The sequence below is a fragment of the Mustela lutreola genome, chromosome 5 (genome assembly GCF_030435805.1).
Source record: "Mustela lutreola isolate mMusLut2 chromosome 5, mMusLut2.pri, whole genome shotgun sequence".
NCBI lineage: Eukaryota > Metazoa > Chordata > Mammalia > Carnivora > Mustelidae > Mustela > Mustela lutreola.
In genome coordinates, this window is record NC_081294.1 from 65,336,766 (window position 1) to 65,353,507 (window position 16,742).

At 45.9% G+C, this 16,742-nt stretch overlaps 1 protein-coding gene across 4 annotated transcripts in view; it reads left to right on the plus strand.

Moving 5' to 3' along the window:
- Positions 1-16,223, plus strand: part of ZNF346 (zinc finger protein 346) — a 35,318-nt gene extending 19,095 nt beyond the window's left edge. For 2 of the 4 annotated variants that reach the window (XM_059174405.1, XM_059174401.1), the window contains 3 exons: positions 1,529-1,762; positions 9,640-9,733; positions 12,375-16,223. In XM_059174405.1, the coding sequence (XP_059030388.1) occupies positions 1,529-1,762; positions 9,640-9,733; positions 12,375-12,462 (416 nt within the window). In that variant the 3' untranslated portion in view covers positions 12,463-16,223. Of the gene's footprint in view, positions 1-1,528; positions 1,763-8,305; positions 8,397-9,639; positions 9,734-12,374 lie in introns of all 4 variants that reach the window. The other 2 variants (XR_009353875.1, XM_059174404.1) reach the window with 2 other exon arrangements.
- The last annotated feature ends 519 nt before the right edge of the window (positions 16,224-16,742 follow it).

Sequence of the window (16,742 nt, forward strand, 5' to 3'; positions counted from 1 at the left end):
AACCATTTACCTCTGATGCTCCTCTTCGGTATCTTTTAAAGAATGACCTTTTTATGTTTTAACGACCATTATTGTCTCTCCTTTCTGATGTGAAGAATCTATATTCATTATAGAAAAGTTGGAAAACACTGAAAAGCAACCTTTTACTCTGTGCCTTTGGCCTTTTTTCCATGCATCACCAGTATGTTTTTTCATTTGTATATTTTACAAAATTGAGGACATAATAGATTGCTGTATAACCTGCTTTTTTTTTTTAACATAACACCACATATTGAATATTTTCTCATATATTAAATGTTCTACAACATGTGCATTACTTTTCAAGTGACTTGCTGAAACAATGGACAGGGAAAGTCAGTGGTCAGGGAAATTGAGATTCCTATGCTAGAAAAACATTGTGAGAAAAGCCAGCAAGTTTCCTCTGGCTTTCTAAAAATCCTCAAAACTTCCCCCATTGAAGTGGTCCAAGGATGAACAATCATCTGAGCCATCTATCTGAGTGCTGCTAAGCCCTGCTTCTCTTCCACCATTGGTGGGGGTTCTAGGCCACATTTTTAAAGCAGTAGTTACTAGGTTGACATCATTCTAGCTACATGGACTCATTAGTGAATCTTGGCATCCACCTCATAAAGCAGTAGTCTGGCCCACAATCAGTATCAGAACGTTTTTTGACCCATAGGAGGCTTATACATATGCCTGTAACAGATTCTGATTAATTGAATTCATTGACCAAAGCCAAGGATGTTTTCTGAACTGTAGCCCTTAGCTTACCCTACTACATTCTGGCAGCCTGGCATAGCAAAGATAGCATAGTCTTTAGGGTCACACAGACAAGTTCACTCACTAGGAGGGTGATCTTGGACAAGTCACTTGACCCATCTGAGCCTTGGTTTTTCTCCATAATGTGGCAAAATGATATCTATCTCATGGGGTAGTTCTGAGGACCACAGAAGGAATAATACATACAAGGCACGTAGCTAAATGTTAGTGTCATCCCCTCCCTCCCCTGCTCCGCCTAGAAGGCAGTGTAATCCAAAAGGCCTCCGTAGTACAGTCGCCTTTTCTAAATGACTCTCCAGGTCCTCAGGCCCTCAGTTGTTGCATCTGTGCATTGGCTCCCAGCTCTGTAACAAGGGCACTTTGAGGATGGGAATAAAATGCCCAAGTTTCTTGTCCCACTTGCTGTGAAGTTCTCAGGAATTCTGAGGGATAAAAAAACTATAAACATGTACATTTCTAAGCTGTTGTAATTGGGCAATTTGATAGCAGAAGCCTCCTCAGAATATGAGAAAATCAGTATTCATATACCTAAAGTAGTGAAAGCTGCCGATGAAGTAGCTGGTCTTTGGCTCCCCCAAATCTTCCCGGTTTTCCCAGTTAAAGAAGGCATTCCCTGTTTGATTCACACAGGCAGTGCCACATCTGCAAGTGTGATTAGTGACCCAGCCTTTCTTTCCATTCAGCATACTAGAAAACTTGGCACCTTCTGGGTCTTTTCATTGTTTCTGTTTGAACTCTCTCACCGCAGCTCTGTCGAAATGCCTTACAAACCCTTTCCTTGTGGCCTCCACCTTAGCCTTGCACCAGAATAGAGAGATGATAGATCCAGACAAGTTCTGCAGCCTCTGCCATGCAACTTTCAACGACCCTGTCATGGCTCAACAACATTATGTGGGCAAGAAACACAGGAAACAGGAAACCAAGCTCAAACTCATGGCACACTATGGGCGGCTGGCAGACCCTGCTGTCACTGATTCATCAGGTAAGAGGGCCCTGCTCACACCCAGAGCTGGATCAGGGCCTGACCAGTGGAATTCCCCAGACTACCAAGACTCTGCCCTTTTCTTCCTTACATCTCCTAAAGCAGGCGTTGCAAACTCAAATACCTAAAGAAACCAGACAGGAAATTGAAATAAGTGAAAGAGCCAAGAGGGAATTTGATCAGCTGAAGTATATGTGCCTCTCCAGCGCAGCTCCAGCTAGGTACTACCATATCTTCAGTTTTTCAAAAGAATCTAGAAAGTCAGATTTCTTTAAGAATTCCTCTCATTTTTAGCGGTGCTGGGCTGGCTCAGTCAGTAGACCATACGACTCTTGGTCTTGGGGTTGTGAGTTTAAGCCCCATGTTGGGTATAGAGATTATCTAAAAATAAAATCTTAAAAAAAAAAGAAAGAAAGAAAGAAAAAATTCCCCCTCAGTTTTAAATGTGCTACCAAATTTTAAAAACATTAAATCTTGTGTGAGTTAAACCTGTCTGCAAGCCAAATTTGGGCCAGGGCCACCAGTTTGCAACCTCTGATTTATGCTCCCTGTCATCCACTTTCCTGTGTGAAGACCTCAGTAGCCTCTGTCATTTGGAGTATCTTCAGGGCCCCTCATCTCTCAGCAGCTCAGGCCTGCCTATATCCCTGGGACAGTGTGGTAAAGGACACCACTCTCAGAGAACATTAGTTTTTCCCTGACTTCAAAATGCCAGTCAGCATCAGAGGAGTAAGCATTTGTGGAGAGTTAAGAGCCCATCACAATATGCTTCTGGCTTATAATAAGAGTAGGGAAGGAGAGGGTTATTATTTTTTCTCTTTTGTTCTGTCAGTAAATATTTATCGAGCACCTACTGTGTTCCTTTATTGAGGTATAGTAGTGACCAAGACTGACACAGTCCCTGTCTAATGGAGCCTACATAAGCATTCATATGGGTCCTCAGGTTTTCCATCCAGGCCACGGAGGTACAGCACCAGTCAACACTTGAGGCCGCAGTGGCATCCAAGTACAAAAAACTTGGCCTCAGGGAGCCTGCTGCTTAGAGTCATCTGTGTTCTTGCCACAGTCCTGGAAAGGAGAACACCCAGATGCTGTAGATGTTCCACATATATGAGCAAGGGGAGAGATCATGCCTCTCTAACAACCCCAAACACAAAGCAGCCATTCAACACAGGGTGTCACTGAGCAGTACTGACAAGATGAGATGGGCATGAAAGAGTGGCTTCAGCAGGGTGCTATGGACTGTTCTTCCAATGCCACTGAAGAATCCTGCATTACAAACTTCTTCAAAATTGGATATTTACCTCTTGTTCCCACTTACAAGCAGTGCCTTCCCCTTTAACAGGATCAGCCCCATACGCTGAGGAATCTGGAAACTTCAGAAACAAGCCTCAGAACCCTTCTTTTATGACTCCCTCCTATTTTGGCCCAAGCCTGATAGAAACAACACAATAGCTAGCCGGCATGATCCAGGGTTCTCTTGCTCCAGCTCCTGGCCCTCCTTTATTTGGCGCTGCCCTGGTCATTTCCTATTTATCTCTGGCTACTGCCAGAGAGTTTTACTGCCTAAAACACTGCTGTGTTTTAGCTGCTTATCTTAACTTCTATCCATTCTATTCTTTTGTCTTAAGCCAAAACCTCCTTTCAAAAGCCAAAACCTCCATTTGTCTAAGGCTAATTACCATACTTAATCCTAGAATTTTTATCCTAGGTCCTATTTTCTTGCTTAAGGCATCTGACTGCTTGACAGATCAACCAGAATTTTTCATGAAAACCTAGACTCAGGACAGGGGTATCACACCCCCTTTGATATGAACATGTATATTATAATATAACTCCCGCAGCATTCCTAAATGTAGGTATGATTTTCCCATTTCACACAAATAAAGAAGTTGATACTCAGAGTGACCTGCCTGAAATCATACAGCTCCAGGATTGTGGCCAGAGGGCCAACAAAGAGGGTAGCCTTTGTTGGGGGTAGTAGCCTCAGTGGGGGGTAGCCTCAGTGGAGCATGCAGCTTTCTCCTGCTCTAAGGGTTCTATGCAGCTCCAAATGGCATGGTTTCCTCCTGGGTGGCAGGCAGAGTCCTGGGGTGTGGCTCAGTGGTCCCCAATCTGGAGGGCCTAGGGGCGAGGCCTCTGGGGAGGGAAGCCTGAAAAGCCAACCTAGGGTTAGGGTTAGGGCCTAGGGGCATGGCAGGTCTATTCTTCCAGCACTGAGGCAGGCTCCCCAGGGGCGCTGAGTAGAGGTCAGGGATGGCCAGCGTTTTTAGACAACTCAGGCTCCGCTGCACCTGGCATTTTGTGCACTTTCTCGCAGGGTTGGGGCCACAACTGCTAGGAACCACAGGCCAGGCCCAGGCGGCTCCGCTGAAGGCCCCTGCCACCGGAAGCGAGTTCAATGGGGTTTCCGGCCAATTCTCACAAACTTTCTACCCAAATTGATATTGATTTGGGCAGAAATCTCGTGAGAATTGGCCAGCATTGTGCGGTCATTTGAGCCTTGAGCGCCTGGTGTTGGGAGCACATTCTCACTAGGTGCGTGGTGCAACCGTCCAGGACCATGGGCCGGTCAAGGCGGCTCCCCTAATGTACCCTGAGGTGATCTCCTCCGGGGAAGAGTTGAGGGAGAGGGTCAGATTGAGCACCAGCCTCGGGGTTTCTGTCCTGGGGGTATGCCAAAGGTAGGGGTGGCCTAGAGGGGGGGTGGGGCATGCAGGTTTCCCCCACTGTGAGGGTCTGCGTAGCTCCAGACAGTGCATTTTCCTCGTGGGTGGCAGGTGGAGTCCTGGAGTGTGCCTCTGGTCCCCAATCTAGAGGAGTTCAGGGCCAGGGCTCTGGGTACAGAAGCCTGAAAACCCAACCTAGACATAGGTTTAGGACCTAGGGGCATGGCAGGCCTGATCTACCAGTGCTGAGGCGGGATCCCCGGGCGTCCAAGTTGAGGGCCAGGGTCAGGCCAGGTTTGTGACCGGGGGTCACTGACAGTGGAGTGGCCTCAGAGGGGCATGCAAGTTTCTCTGGCTCTGAGGGTTCTGCACAGCTCCAAACAGCACGGTTTCCTCCTGGGTGTCAGGCGGAGTCCTGGGATGTGGCTCAGGGGTCCCCAATCTGGAGGTCTTAGGGACCAGGCCCTGGGGACGGAAGCCTGAAAACCCAACCTAGAGAGGTAGGGTTAGGGCCTAGCAGCATGGCAGGCTAGATATGCCAGTGCTGTAGCGGGATCCCTGGGGTTGGGGACAGTGGTACCAAGTTGAAGGCACGGGTCAGGTGGCACGTCAGGCTCCAGGTTTGTGGCCAGGGCCACCGAAGGTGGGGGTAGCCTCAGGGGGGCACACAGGTTTCTCCCGTTCTGAGGGTTCTACGCAGCTTCAAATGGTGCACTTTCCTCCTAGGTGTCAGGTGGAGTGCTGGAGTGTTACTCAGGGGTCCTCAGTCTGGAGGGCTTGGGGGCCAGGCCTCGGGGGACGGAAGCCTGAAAAGCCATCCTAGAGGTAGGGTTAGGGCCTAGGGGCCTGGCAGGCTGGATCTGCCAATGCTGAGGCGGGATCCCCAGGGGGCCCAAGTTGAGGGCAGGGGTCATGTGTCATGTCAGGCTCTGGGTTTGTGGCCAGAGAGGTTGCCGAAGGGGGGCATGGTCTGATGTTATTAAGTGACAGTCAGTGTATGTCTTTGTCTGTAGTTCGGTCTGGCTCTAAGACTTACACTCCTTTCTCCTGCCTCCAGCTCTGAGTATACTTGGCAGGAGGCTTTCCAACTGCAGGACGTCTGTAAAGGCACCAAACCTACTCTGACCACCTTCTACACAGAGGTGGGATGCTGGTCTAGGATATGCAAAGCAGTGACTTTAGCTGACAGAGATTCCACCTTAGCAAAGGTTTTAGGTTGATTAGAAGCTTGACTTTTCCCTTCTGGCCTCTGCCAAAACTTAAGTACCCAACTTTTTTTTTAAAGAAGATTTTATTTGACGGGGAGAGAAAGAGAGCACAAGCTGGAGAATGGCAGGCAGAGGGAGAGGAGTGGTTGAAGATGTGGGACTGGATCCCAGGACCTTGAGATCATGACCTGAGCCAAAGGCAAACTCTTAACTGAATGTTAGTCCTGAGTGTGCAACTCTTGATTTCAGGATTGTAAGTTCGAGCCCCATGTCGAGTGTAGAGATTACATAAAAATAAACTATTTTATTTTATTTTTTTTAAAGATTTTATTTATTTATTTGACAGAGAGAGTAAGCAGAGAGGCAGGCAGAGAGAGAGAGAGGAGGAAGCAGACTCCCTGCGGAGCAGAGAGCCCGATGCGGGACTCGATCCCAGGACCCTGAGATCATGACCTGAGCCGAAGGCAGTGGCTTAACCCACTGAGCCACCCAGGCGCCCCAAAAATAAACTTTTTTTTTTTAATTTTTTTTTTTTAAGATTTTATTTATTTATCAGAGAGAGAGGGGGAGAGAGCGAGCACTGGCAGACAGAATGGCAGACAGAATGGCAGGCAGAGGCAGAGGGAGAAGCAGGCTCCCCACCGAGCAAGAAGCTCGATGTGGGACTCGATCCCAGGATGCTGGGATCATGACCTGAGCTGAAGGCAGCTGCTTAACCAACTGAGCCACCCAGGAGTCCCCAAAAATAAACTATTTTTAAAAAGAAAAGAAAATGGGGCACCTGGATGGAACAATTGGTTAAGCATCTGACTCTTAGTTTCTGCTGAGGTTATGATCTCAGTGTAATGAGATCAAGCCCCACTTTGGGCTCTTTGCTCATCGTGCATTCTGCTTAAGATTCTCTCTGCTTCTCTACCCTGCTCTCACTCTCTCTCTCTTTCTCTCAAATAAATAAATAAATAAATCTTCCTTTAAAAAGTAGGGGGCACCTGGGTGGCTCAGTTGATTGAGTGCCCAGCTCTTGATTTGGGGTCAGGTCATGATCTCAGGGTCCTAGGATCAAGCCCCATGTCTGACTCTATGGGGAATCTGCTTGGGATTCTCTCCCTCTCTCTCCTTCTGCCCCTCCCCCTGCTTGCACACATGTGTGCACTCTCTCTCTCTCTCTTAAATAAATAGACAAATCTTTAAAGAAAGAAAGAGGGGCGCCTGGGTGGCTCAGTGGGTTAAGCCGCTGCCTTCGGCTCAGGTCTCCTGATCTCAGGGTCCTAGGATCGAGCCCCGCATTGGACTCTCTGCTCAGCAGGGAGCCTGCTTCCTCCTCTCTCTCTGCCTGCCTCTCTGCCTGCTTGTGATCTCTCTCTGTCAAATAAATAAATAAAATCTTAAAAAAAGAAAGAAAGAAAAGGAAACAAACAGGTTGACTTAAGATGGGGGAACAAAGATCAAGGAAGGCTTCCCAGAGCATAAGGAGAATAGAGTTAGGCGAAACGATCCTGGGCAGAAGATGAACAAGCATCCAGTCATGGTTATGTTAAGGATTTGGGCCTGTTAGCAGTGGAGAAGATAGAAGTAAATGGATTCAAGAGCTACTTTGGAAGTAGAATTGCCAGAATTTGGCCATCACATATGGGAGGTGAGGGGCACCTGGCTGGCTTAGTCAGTAGATCGTGCAGCTCTTGATCTTGGAGTTGTGAGTTCAACTCCATGTTAATGAAACAGATTACATAAAAAGAATATCTTTACAAAAAAAAAAAAAAAAAAAGTGGGAGGTGAAGGAAAGGGAATAGTTCATAATGGTGACCAGATTTAGTCTTAAGCTAGTAGGTGGATAGCCAGGTTTCATCAGCTTAAGTTTAAGATGCCCATGTGATATCCAAGTAGGTAGATGGATATATAGATCTAGACCTCAAAGGAGAGGTTTGGTTTAGAGATACTGCTAGATGGTAGGTCAGTAGCTATTAAATATTGGTAGGTTTTGGGCTCCTGGGTGGCTCAGTGGGTTAGGCCGCTGCCTTCGGCTCAGGTCGTGATCTCAGGGTCCTGGGATCGAGTCCCGCATCGGGCTCTCTGCTCGGCGGGGAGCCTGCTTCCCTCTCTCTCTCTGTCTGCCTGCCTCTCCATCTACTTGTGATTTCTCTCTGTCAAATAAATAAATAAATAAATCTTTTAAAAAAAAAAAATATTGGTAGGTTTCATATGTTTTAGGTGGTAATTAAAGTCAGGGGCATGAACGCAACCCCCTAGAGAGTGTAGAGAGAAGAGCTGAGGGTCTACAATTAAGCCTTCTACAAATGCTGTCTATTAATGCTTAAAAAGGACCTGAATTCTGATTGCAATCATGTTTCCCTTAAATTCCTTCAAGGGATTTATCTTCCAGGAAATACTTGAAGATACAAAGGAATCAAATGTAGCTGGGACCATTGGCTGGATTTTTGGAGTAGAGGTGATCATTGGTGTTCACAGTAGCTACAGTTGCCATGGAAGGCTGATTTAAAGATACTCTCCACCTCTTTACCAGACTGACCCATGGAACCCATAAGAGTAAAATAATGCTAGTGATGAAAACTCATACTTGTTGAGCACTTACTATGTGTCAAATGCTTTTACTTAAATCATTACAATAACCTTATGAGGTTGATACTAATATTAACCTCATTTTATAGGTAAGGAACCTGATTCTCAGAGAAGCCCCACTTTTACAAATGAGGAAACCAAATCTCAGAGAGGTTAAGTAACTGGCCTGTGGTCCTACAGGTAAGAAATGATAGAGCTGGGATTTGAGCCTAGGTGATCTCACTCCGGAGTTGTGAAACTTTAGGATGGCAGATGATTGAAAAAGTGTCAGAACCAGAGGGCTCTTGAAGTTATGCGTACAGCTGCCTTGTACAGCTAACATTTGGCTTGCTAGAATAAGTATAGCCTTTGTGGCCAGCCAAGTGAGTTTGCCACTTCCTAACTCTGTGTTCTTAGACATGTGATTGTGCCTTATTTTCCTCATCTATAAAATAATGATAATGATTCTCACAGGATCGTTATGAGGGCCAAACAAAGTAATACAGTGTGCATGGCCTATATCAGATACTTAGTTAATAATATTGCTTTTTATTATAAGCATTATGGTTATCAGTTATAGGGTAATTGGCTTATAGTTGAGAAAAGCTGAGGATCAGAAAGTGGAAGGGAGGGCGCCTGGGTGGCTTAGTTGGTTAAGCAACTGCCTTTGGCTTAGGTCATGATCCTGGAGTCTCAGGATCGAGTCCCACATTGGGCTCAGAACTCCACGGGGAGTCTGCTTTTCCCTCTGACCTTCTCCATTCTTATGCTCTCTCCTACTGTCTCTCTCTCTCTAATAAATAAATAAATATAACCTTTTTTAAAAAGTTGAAAAAGAAAAGAAGGGAGGAGAAGGGATTTCACCAACATCACATGAAAGCAGAGCCAGAAGTCCAGCTCCGTATTTTTACTCCTGACCATGCTTTCTACTAGACCATGTGGACAAAGACCACTTTGGCAATGGATCAGAGCTGGTAGTAAGACAGGGTGTCTGTTAGCCCCAAGGTAGAAAGATTAATTTTCATAGCAGGTATTCCCATTAATTACTGTTATTGCAAGCCCAAGGAGAGGGGCGGTTTCCCAGAGATCTCTCAGCGAAGAACATTCTTAATGAGGCCACTTAGCACAGTCATGGTAGAAAAGACAGTTACACCAAATGTCACCTCTTTGTTCTATCAGTTTTTTATTTACTCAACAGACAGCTAGTCTGGACCAGGTTCAGTTCTGGGGATGCTGCAGGGGATGAGGAAGTTCCCAACCCCAGGAAGCACATAGACACACAGCCTGTGCCCCCCTGAGCATTGAGGCCTCTGGGATTCTCATCAGGGCCAACCACCTAACCTCACTCCACCATCCATCCTCAGAAGGGCATTAACTGTCAAAAGCAGCAGTCCCCAGGTCCCTTTTTATTGGATAACTAAACATCTTGATTTTTATGTTTCAGCTGGGAAGGGCTACCCCTGCAAGACGTGTAAGATAGTGCTGAACTCCATAGAACAGTATCAAGCTCATGTCAGCGGCTTCAAACACAAGAACCAGTGAGTATTCATCCTTTGAAATTCAAGGGTCTGCAACAAGAACTCAGGGCTTCTAAATTAAAACAAAGCCAGATATTCCTTTGCTAAACTGGTATCCTGGCAGCCTTTTCTCAGTCAACAGATCAATCAGTTAACAGAAAGAAGTGTCTCCTTTGTAAGTTTTTCTCCGATCACCTTCTCTGCAGCCTTTGGACCTGCTGGGCTGAAGGTTTTCACAGAGAAACATAGTTTCCTTAGTGGTCTTCTAAAAGTGCTTAGATTTCCTGCCCTTCAGTAGTCTGACTAGGAAAGCTTTTTTTTTTTTGTTCCCACCAGTGGCACGAAGAATCTAGTCTTGATTGCCATCAATTCTATGGCAAGGGCTCCCTCTACAGGTTATTACCTAATATGACCAGGTTTCTTCATTCCTTGATCAATTATTTATTGAACACCCTCTGAGTGGTGGCCAAGACAGACCCAGTCCTTGCTTTCATGACCTTACATTCTGATGGGGGGGCGGGGGAGACAAACAATAAACAAGTAAACAACTAATAGTTACAAACTGTGATAAGTGCTTTGGAGTAAACAGAATCAGTCATCTGTTATAATAACCTTGAAAATGACTAACATTCTTTGAGCCCCTATTCTGTTACAGGGCATATACCAAGCAGATTCTCTCAGGTAATCCTCACAACAGCCCTAAGAAGAAGGGATTATTGTTACAGATAGGCAACCACCATTCCAAGTGACAGTGTGAGGTAGAGCTTGTAATTCATACTGAGACTTGCCTGGCTCACAGCACACTTCTCCAGGGCATGATGCTTACAAGGAGGCTGTGGCACAATGTGGTATGAGGCAACTAGGGCCTGGCCAAGGGAGGGTTCACGTGGGTCCGTCCCTTCCTTTCAGAAGTAGGGACAGTGTGCCACTAGGTAACCATCTGAGATGGAAATGCCCCCATTTTACCAATGAGGAAACTCAGGCAAGCAAGTCTCCTAAATGATTTCTTTGACTTTGGTGGTAGGTCCTGTATTGCTCACAGAGCTGAATGAATTAAAGGTGGTAGAAACCCAGACTATTAGAGTCAAAATGTCCTTGGTCCTTTCTGCCTGAAGTTTCCTCTCCCACATTGCAGCAGATCTTATTTATATGTGTTTAATATGTATTTTTATATTGGAGGACTCTTGAGGCTTCTTTTAGGTTTGACACAAGCCCCTGTAATCCAGCCTGGGGCTCACTCCCATTTTAGTATACCTCCCTTGCAGCTTTACTGGTGGCAGTTTCAGTACACCACCTAGAACCAATCAGAGCCCTGCCCTAGGGCTACCCCATCTTGAAAATGATAGCGTTTACTATTTTCTTCCTATACTGCCAGCTGTGTGATTTTAGGTGAGTCAGTAAACCTCTCTGAACCTCCACTTCCTTTTCTGTAAGATTATAGATAGGATTTGTGGAACACCTTATTTATTTATTTATTTATTTATTTATTAAAGATTTTATTTATTTATTTGGCAGACAGAGATCACAAGTAGGCAGAGAGGCAGGCAGAGAGAGAAGCAGGCTCCCTGCTGAGCAGAGAGTCCCATGCCGGGCTCAATCCCAGGACCCTGAGATCATGACCTGAGCTGAAGGCAGAGGCTTTAATTCACTGAGCCACCCAGGCGCCCCTGGAACACCTAATTTAATCTCATTTAATTCGCAATAGCAGCTCTGAATTAAAGCCACACAAACCCCCCTTTTCCAACCCAAGGAAACCTAAAGTCAGGTAGGTTAAGTGACTTGCCCAGGATTGCATAGTTACTTGGAATTAGACCCAGAATTCAAATGTTTTGATTCCAAAGTGTATTCATTTTGCTCTGACATTCCAAATGGAGCTCATTATCCTCACCTGATAGGATGACATGAAAGTTAGAAATAATATATGTGTAGTACTAGTACCAAAAAGGGGAGCTATTAAAGATAAGCTTTCATTCATTCAACAAATATTTAATGAGTACCTATTATGTGCCAAGCCCTGTTTGGAACACTTGGGGCTACAGTAAGAACCAAGACCAGTAGTGTTCCCTGAACTTTTGGATCCCTATCTAGTGGTAGAAGCAGATCCTAAACAAATGCATAAACAAATAAAACAATATCAGGTGTTGCTAGATGCCCAGAGAGTGGGATAGAGAGGGACATGAGAGCCACTTGTGACTCAGTGTGAGGGGGAGAATGGTCAGTCTATACTATCTAGGTCATATGGGGCCCTGTAGGCAGAATAAATGGTGTGGTATAATGGAGAGACATAGGCTGCCATCCTGAATCAAGCACACTTTCAAAAAGCTTACTGGTGGGGGCGGGCGCGGGGGGGAGTTAAAAATAACAACAAAACAACACTAAAAAGCTTACTGGGGGCAGGTGACTTACACTTTCTGAACTTTAGTTTCCTCATAAATAAAATGGAGGTACTATCTCAATCCTTATCAAATTGCCATGAGGATAAAATAAGATGCTGGCAGCAAAGCACCAAGCATTGTGCCTAGCTTACAGTGGCCCTCAGTAAAGGAGAGCTACCCTCCTTATTACTCCAAGGCCCTGGAAGAGCTGTATTATCCTCAGAATAAACTACTTGGATAAAACGCCACAAACTGACCCTGTACATTTATTCTTTCTCAAATTGCAGGTCACCAAAAACAATGGCATCCCCCCTGGGCCAGATTCCAGTGCAAAGGCAACCCGTTCTGAAAGACTCAGCCACATTGGAAGACTAGAGATGTTTCTGTCCAGCACCCAAGGTTGAACCAGCCATGAGCCAGCTTCCTGTGACCATGGTCAGCCCTTGGCTCCCTCTTCCTTGTTTCTTATACCTGAAGAACACATAGGCCTGAGGCAGCAGATAGCCTCTGATTGGCCCAGGCAAATCCACCCCTGCTCTACCCCTTTGGAATGGACCCTGTAGGTCAGGATGAGAGAAAGGGGTGGATCTTGAGAGGACTTGGGGCCTCACAGGGTAGTAGTTTGGAGGATGGCCTTTCCCTTCCCCAGCGTCTTTGGGCCATATGTCATGAGTCCTAGACCTGTCTTTCTCTGCAAGTCAGTTTTGAACCAGTCTCTGTAGCTAAAGAACTGAGCTCTCCCTGGGCTCTAGGCAGCTCCAGTGAAACCTGAAGCTTTCACACCAGACCTTGGCCTAGGAGGGAAAGGGTAGATGGAAATGGCTGTCCCATGGAAGCTTGGAGCTAATATGACTCCCCCTTTCCCCAAAAAGTACAGGCTTTCCTGAGCCTGGGACCAGATGCTGGCCAGTTAGACAGTTTTCACCCACTGTGAAGTTTCCTCCGAGAGCAGTGATACAGTCCTGGCAGAGCAGTCCTATCCTTCCTGCTCCTTCTCTGCAGTTCCTGAATGGTGCTAAGGATTTGCAGCAGCTGGAAAAAAGCTAGAGCGGGAGGAAGCCTCAGTATCCTGTGGGATCATGGAAATCTCCAAGGGGGTCCTTTCCCCTCCTCTGTCAGAGAGGTGCTCTGACCCAGGGACATGTGGGAAAGTTCCCACATGCAAGTTCCCTTGAAGGTTCTGTGCCCTTAAAGGCAAACTGCCTCATGCCAGCCAGCTCAGAGGTTCATTGCTGCTCCTTGGCTCTACTAGCCCTCTCCTTCTCCTTATGCAGCAGACCACCTGCCCAGGTTGCTGTGGTGCTAGCCCTCTCCCATCATCCACCAGGAGATGCCTGGGTGCCAGGGAACAGGATAGGACCCCCAGGAAAAGAAAGGAGAGCTGGTACAGGTTCTGCAGTGAGGAAAAAGATGTTCCCTGGGCTCCAAGCTTAGATTTCTCCAACTCTGCTGTGTTTTATACCCTGGGACTTCACTTGTAGCTTTCAAGCAGGAATTCCAAGGAGTGTCACCATCATAGGCCCCTCTTCATTGAGTCAGAGAAGCCCCTAGTTGCTCTCGTGGCCTCTTCCCCCTATTGCCTATCCCTTTGCCTGTGAAATGCCTTTACTTATTGTGTATGGGTGTGTGTGCGTGTGCTTATGCTTTGTCTCTTGGTCACTGAAGCATCTAAATAAAGAATTTCTCCCATGAGCCAGACTGCAACTTAACAGGCCTGGGATTTGGTGCCATATTGCTGTTGGATCTAATATGTGTGTCTTCACCCCTCTCGGACTCCCAGGGCTCTAAACACTGACCTTAAGAGGTGAGACAGAGATAAACATCTAAATTGCCTGGCAACCTTGTTGAAGCCTTCCCAGGTGCCCTAAACTTAATACGATCTCATCCATTCATCTGCCTCCCTGTCACTGAGGGCTTTATGGAGCTCTTTAGGAGGGTTAAGCTGAGAATCTACTTTGTTTGAGAGGATCGTTCTGGCTGTTTAATGGAGAAGAGATGCAGGAGAGCAGGGCAGGAGACAGACAGGGAACCCCAAATGGAGGCTGTGTCCAATATGGCTCTCTCCAAGCTAATCCCTTCAGGGCTAAGACCTAGCCTCTTTCATCTCTACTTCTCTAATATGGAGTGGTGTGTCATGAAGTGTTTGTTGAGTAATGAATGTATGAATGAATGAGTGTGTATACGGAAAGATGCCTTTCCCTACACAGCTCTTCTTCAGCACTGGCTTTGTTCCATCAACTTATAAGCCTAGAGATTCTTGCAGAAAGCTTTTCTATGACCCAGAAATGAGCTAGGGAAGGAGTATGTGTGATGGCCTCAGGAGCCCTTTGTCCAGCATTTGTCTCAGACAGCCAGATCTGAGAAGAGTATGCATGCAGCCTCAGCCCCCATTCTTCACCCAGCAAACTGTTCTTGCGCACCTGCTCTTGACCAGCTGGGAAGGGCCCTATGCGGTCCCCACGATGGGTTCTCAGTTTTCAGCATCCAAAGTCCCGGACTGTCCCAGAAGTTTCCCTGGAATCCTTCTTACCTTATACAGGATGTCAGAATCAGCCTTATTGATCAGGCAAAGAAATGAAGGGCAAAAGGGTGGGTGGGCTGCCAGATCATTAGCTGTAGCCCATAAGACCTCTTAGTCTATGTTTAGAAGTCACTGCTAGCCATATGCCCAGCCCTGTTGGCAAGAGGGCACAGGAGTAAACACTTTCTTGCCATTGGGGAGCTCATACACAATAAAGATCACTATGGCAATGGTGAGAGGATCATACAGGGTATAGTGAGAATGCCCAGGACACAGGCACTAACTCAGCTAAGGGTATGAAAAAGCTAGAGAAGTTGGGAAACATGCATTTGATCTGCATAACAGCCTTTTGAGCTAGGTAATCATATCCCATTTTATAGAAAAGACTTTCAAAGAGATACGGTATTTTGCCCAAGGTCCTGCCACTAAGAAGCAACAAATGGAGAGTGGAATCCAATTCTCTAGATTCCTAGTCTGGAACCCTTTCCAAACAAGGACCAGAATCCTTCCCACAGGACCCCTGGGCCTGGCTCACCCACCTTCTGGCAGAGCTATGGTCTCACAGAGCAAACAACCATAAAAGAGATTAGACAAGGCTCAGTGGTTATTTTATATTCCAAGTCCCCCCAATACTTCTCATAATTTTACCCAAGATTCCTAGTACATTAGACTTCAATTATAACTGTAAAAAACTGAAATCAAAATGATTAGCAAAAAAGGAAAATTTACCGATTCACCTAATGAAAAATTTCAGTACAGGGATGGCTAGATCCAGGTTCTGACACAATGTCATCAAGAAGAATTTAATCTCACTCTTCTTTCCTCTGTGTGGCCTCTTTCTCAGGTGAACCCCCTCCAAGGAAGTAGCAAGATGGCCACTGGCAGCTCTAGGCTTTTATCCTGATAGATAGGCAACTATAGTCTAGAAAGAACATCTTTTCTTACTAGCTCCAAGAAAAAAAATCCTGGATTGATTCATTAGCCAGCTTGGCCCTGTCCCAATTCCTAAACCAATCACTACAACTAGGGGAAATGGTGCCCCGATATGGGGCCTGGGATAGAGTGACCTCCACCTAAAACACTTTGGAAGAGAAAAGGAGAAAGTGGTTTCTTCCAAACCAGGGGAGAAGAATGGTTTGAGGTAGGCAAAAAGTAACTGCTGTAAGCCAGACCCAAAAATTGTCTGTATTTGAAATACCACTTTTTCCCTAACTTGCTGAGCTACATTTTGTAATGTGCTCTAACTTTTCAAGTACAGTTTGATAATCCTGACATATGTGTCCACATCTGAGTAATCACCATCCAGATCAAGATACAGAACATTGCCAGATCCCCAGAAGGTTCCCTTGTTCTGCTTCCTAGTATTTATCACCTAGAAGTAAACACTGCTTTGACCTCTATCACCATAGACTAGTTTTGCTTGCTCTTGAATTTTATAAAATGGAATCACATCCTCTTTTGCTCAATATCATGTCTGTGAGATTCATCCATGTTTTTATGTGTGTCAGAAGTTCATTTTTTTCATGCTGTGTAGTAGTAGTCTGTTACACGAATACACTGCAATTGGGTTTTTTCCATTTCGAACTATTATAAATAAAGCTCTTGTGAAAAATTTTATATGTGTCATTTGGTGTGCATGTACACATATATACCCAGGAGTAGCATTGTTGTATCATAGGATAGGTGTGTGTTTAGCTTGTCGAGATACTACCAAATGGTTTTCCATTGTGGTTCTACCAACTTACCAATTTTGCCAGTCTTTCTAATTTTGGACATTGTTGTGGCATGTAGGAATTTGAACCCAAGGGTTCATACTGACTTCATATCAGGGCCCCTCTTACTCTGAGCATCCCAGCGATCAGATTTGAATTTCTCTAGCCTGGGATGATCTCTCATGTCAGTGCCCAGGACCCACAATACCCAATCCAGCAGGCTCCAACAGAGCCAATGGCTCTGGTGGTGAAGGAGGGTCTCCTGGAGGGAGAGGCATCAGCCCTAATGAGGCAGTCTAGAGTAGCAGCAAAAACTCAGGCTGGAATCAGGCAGCCAGGGTTCAGATCTTAGCTCTGCAGAGCTGTGTGATCTTGCTGAGCTGCCCTGTACCTAAGGGTGAAACATTAGTATCTACCTTTTA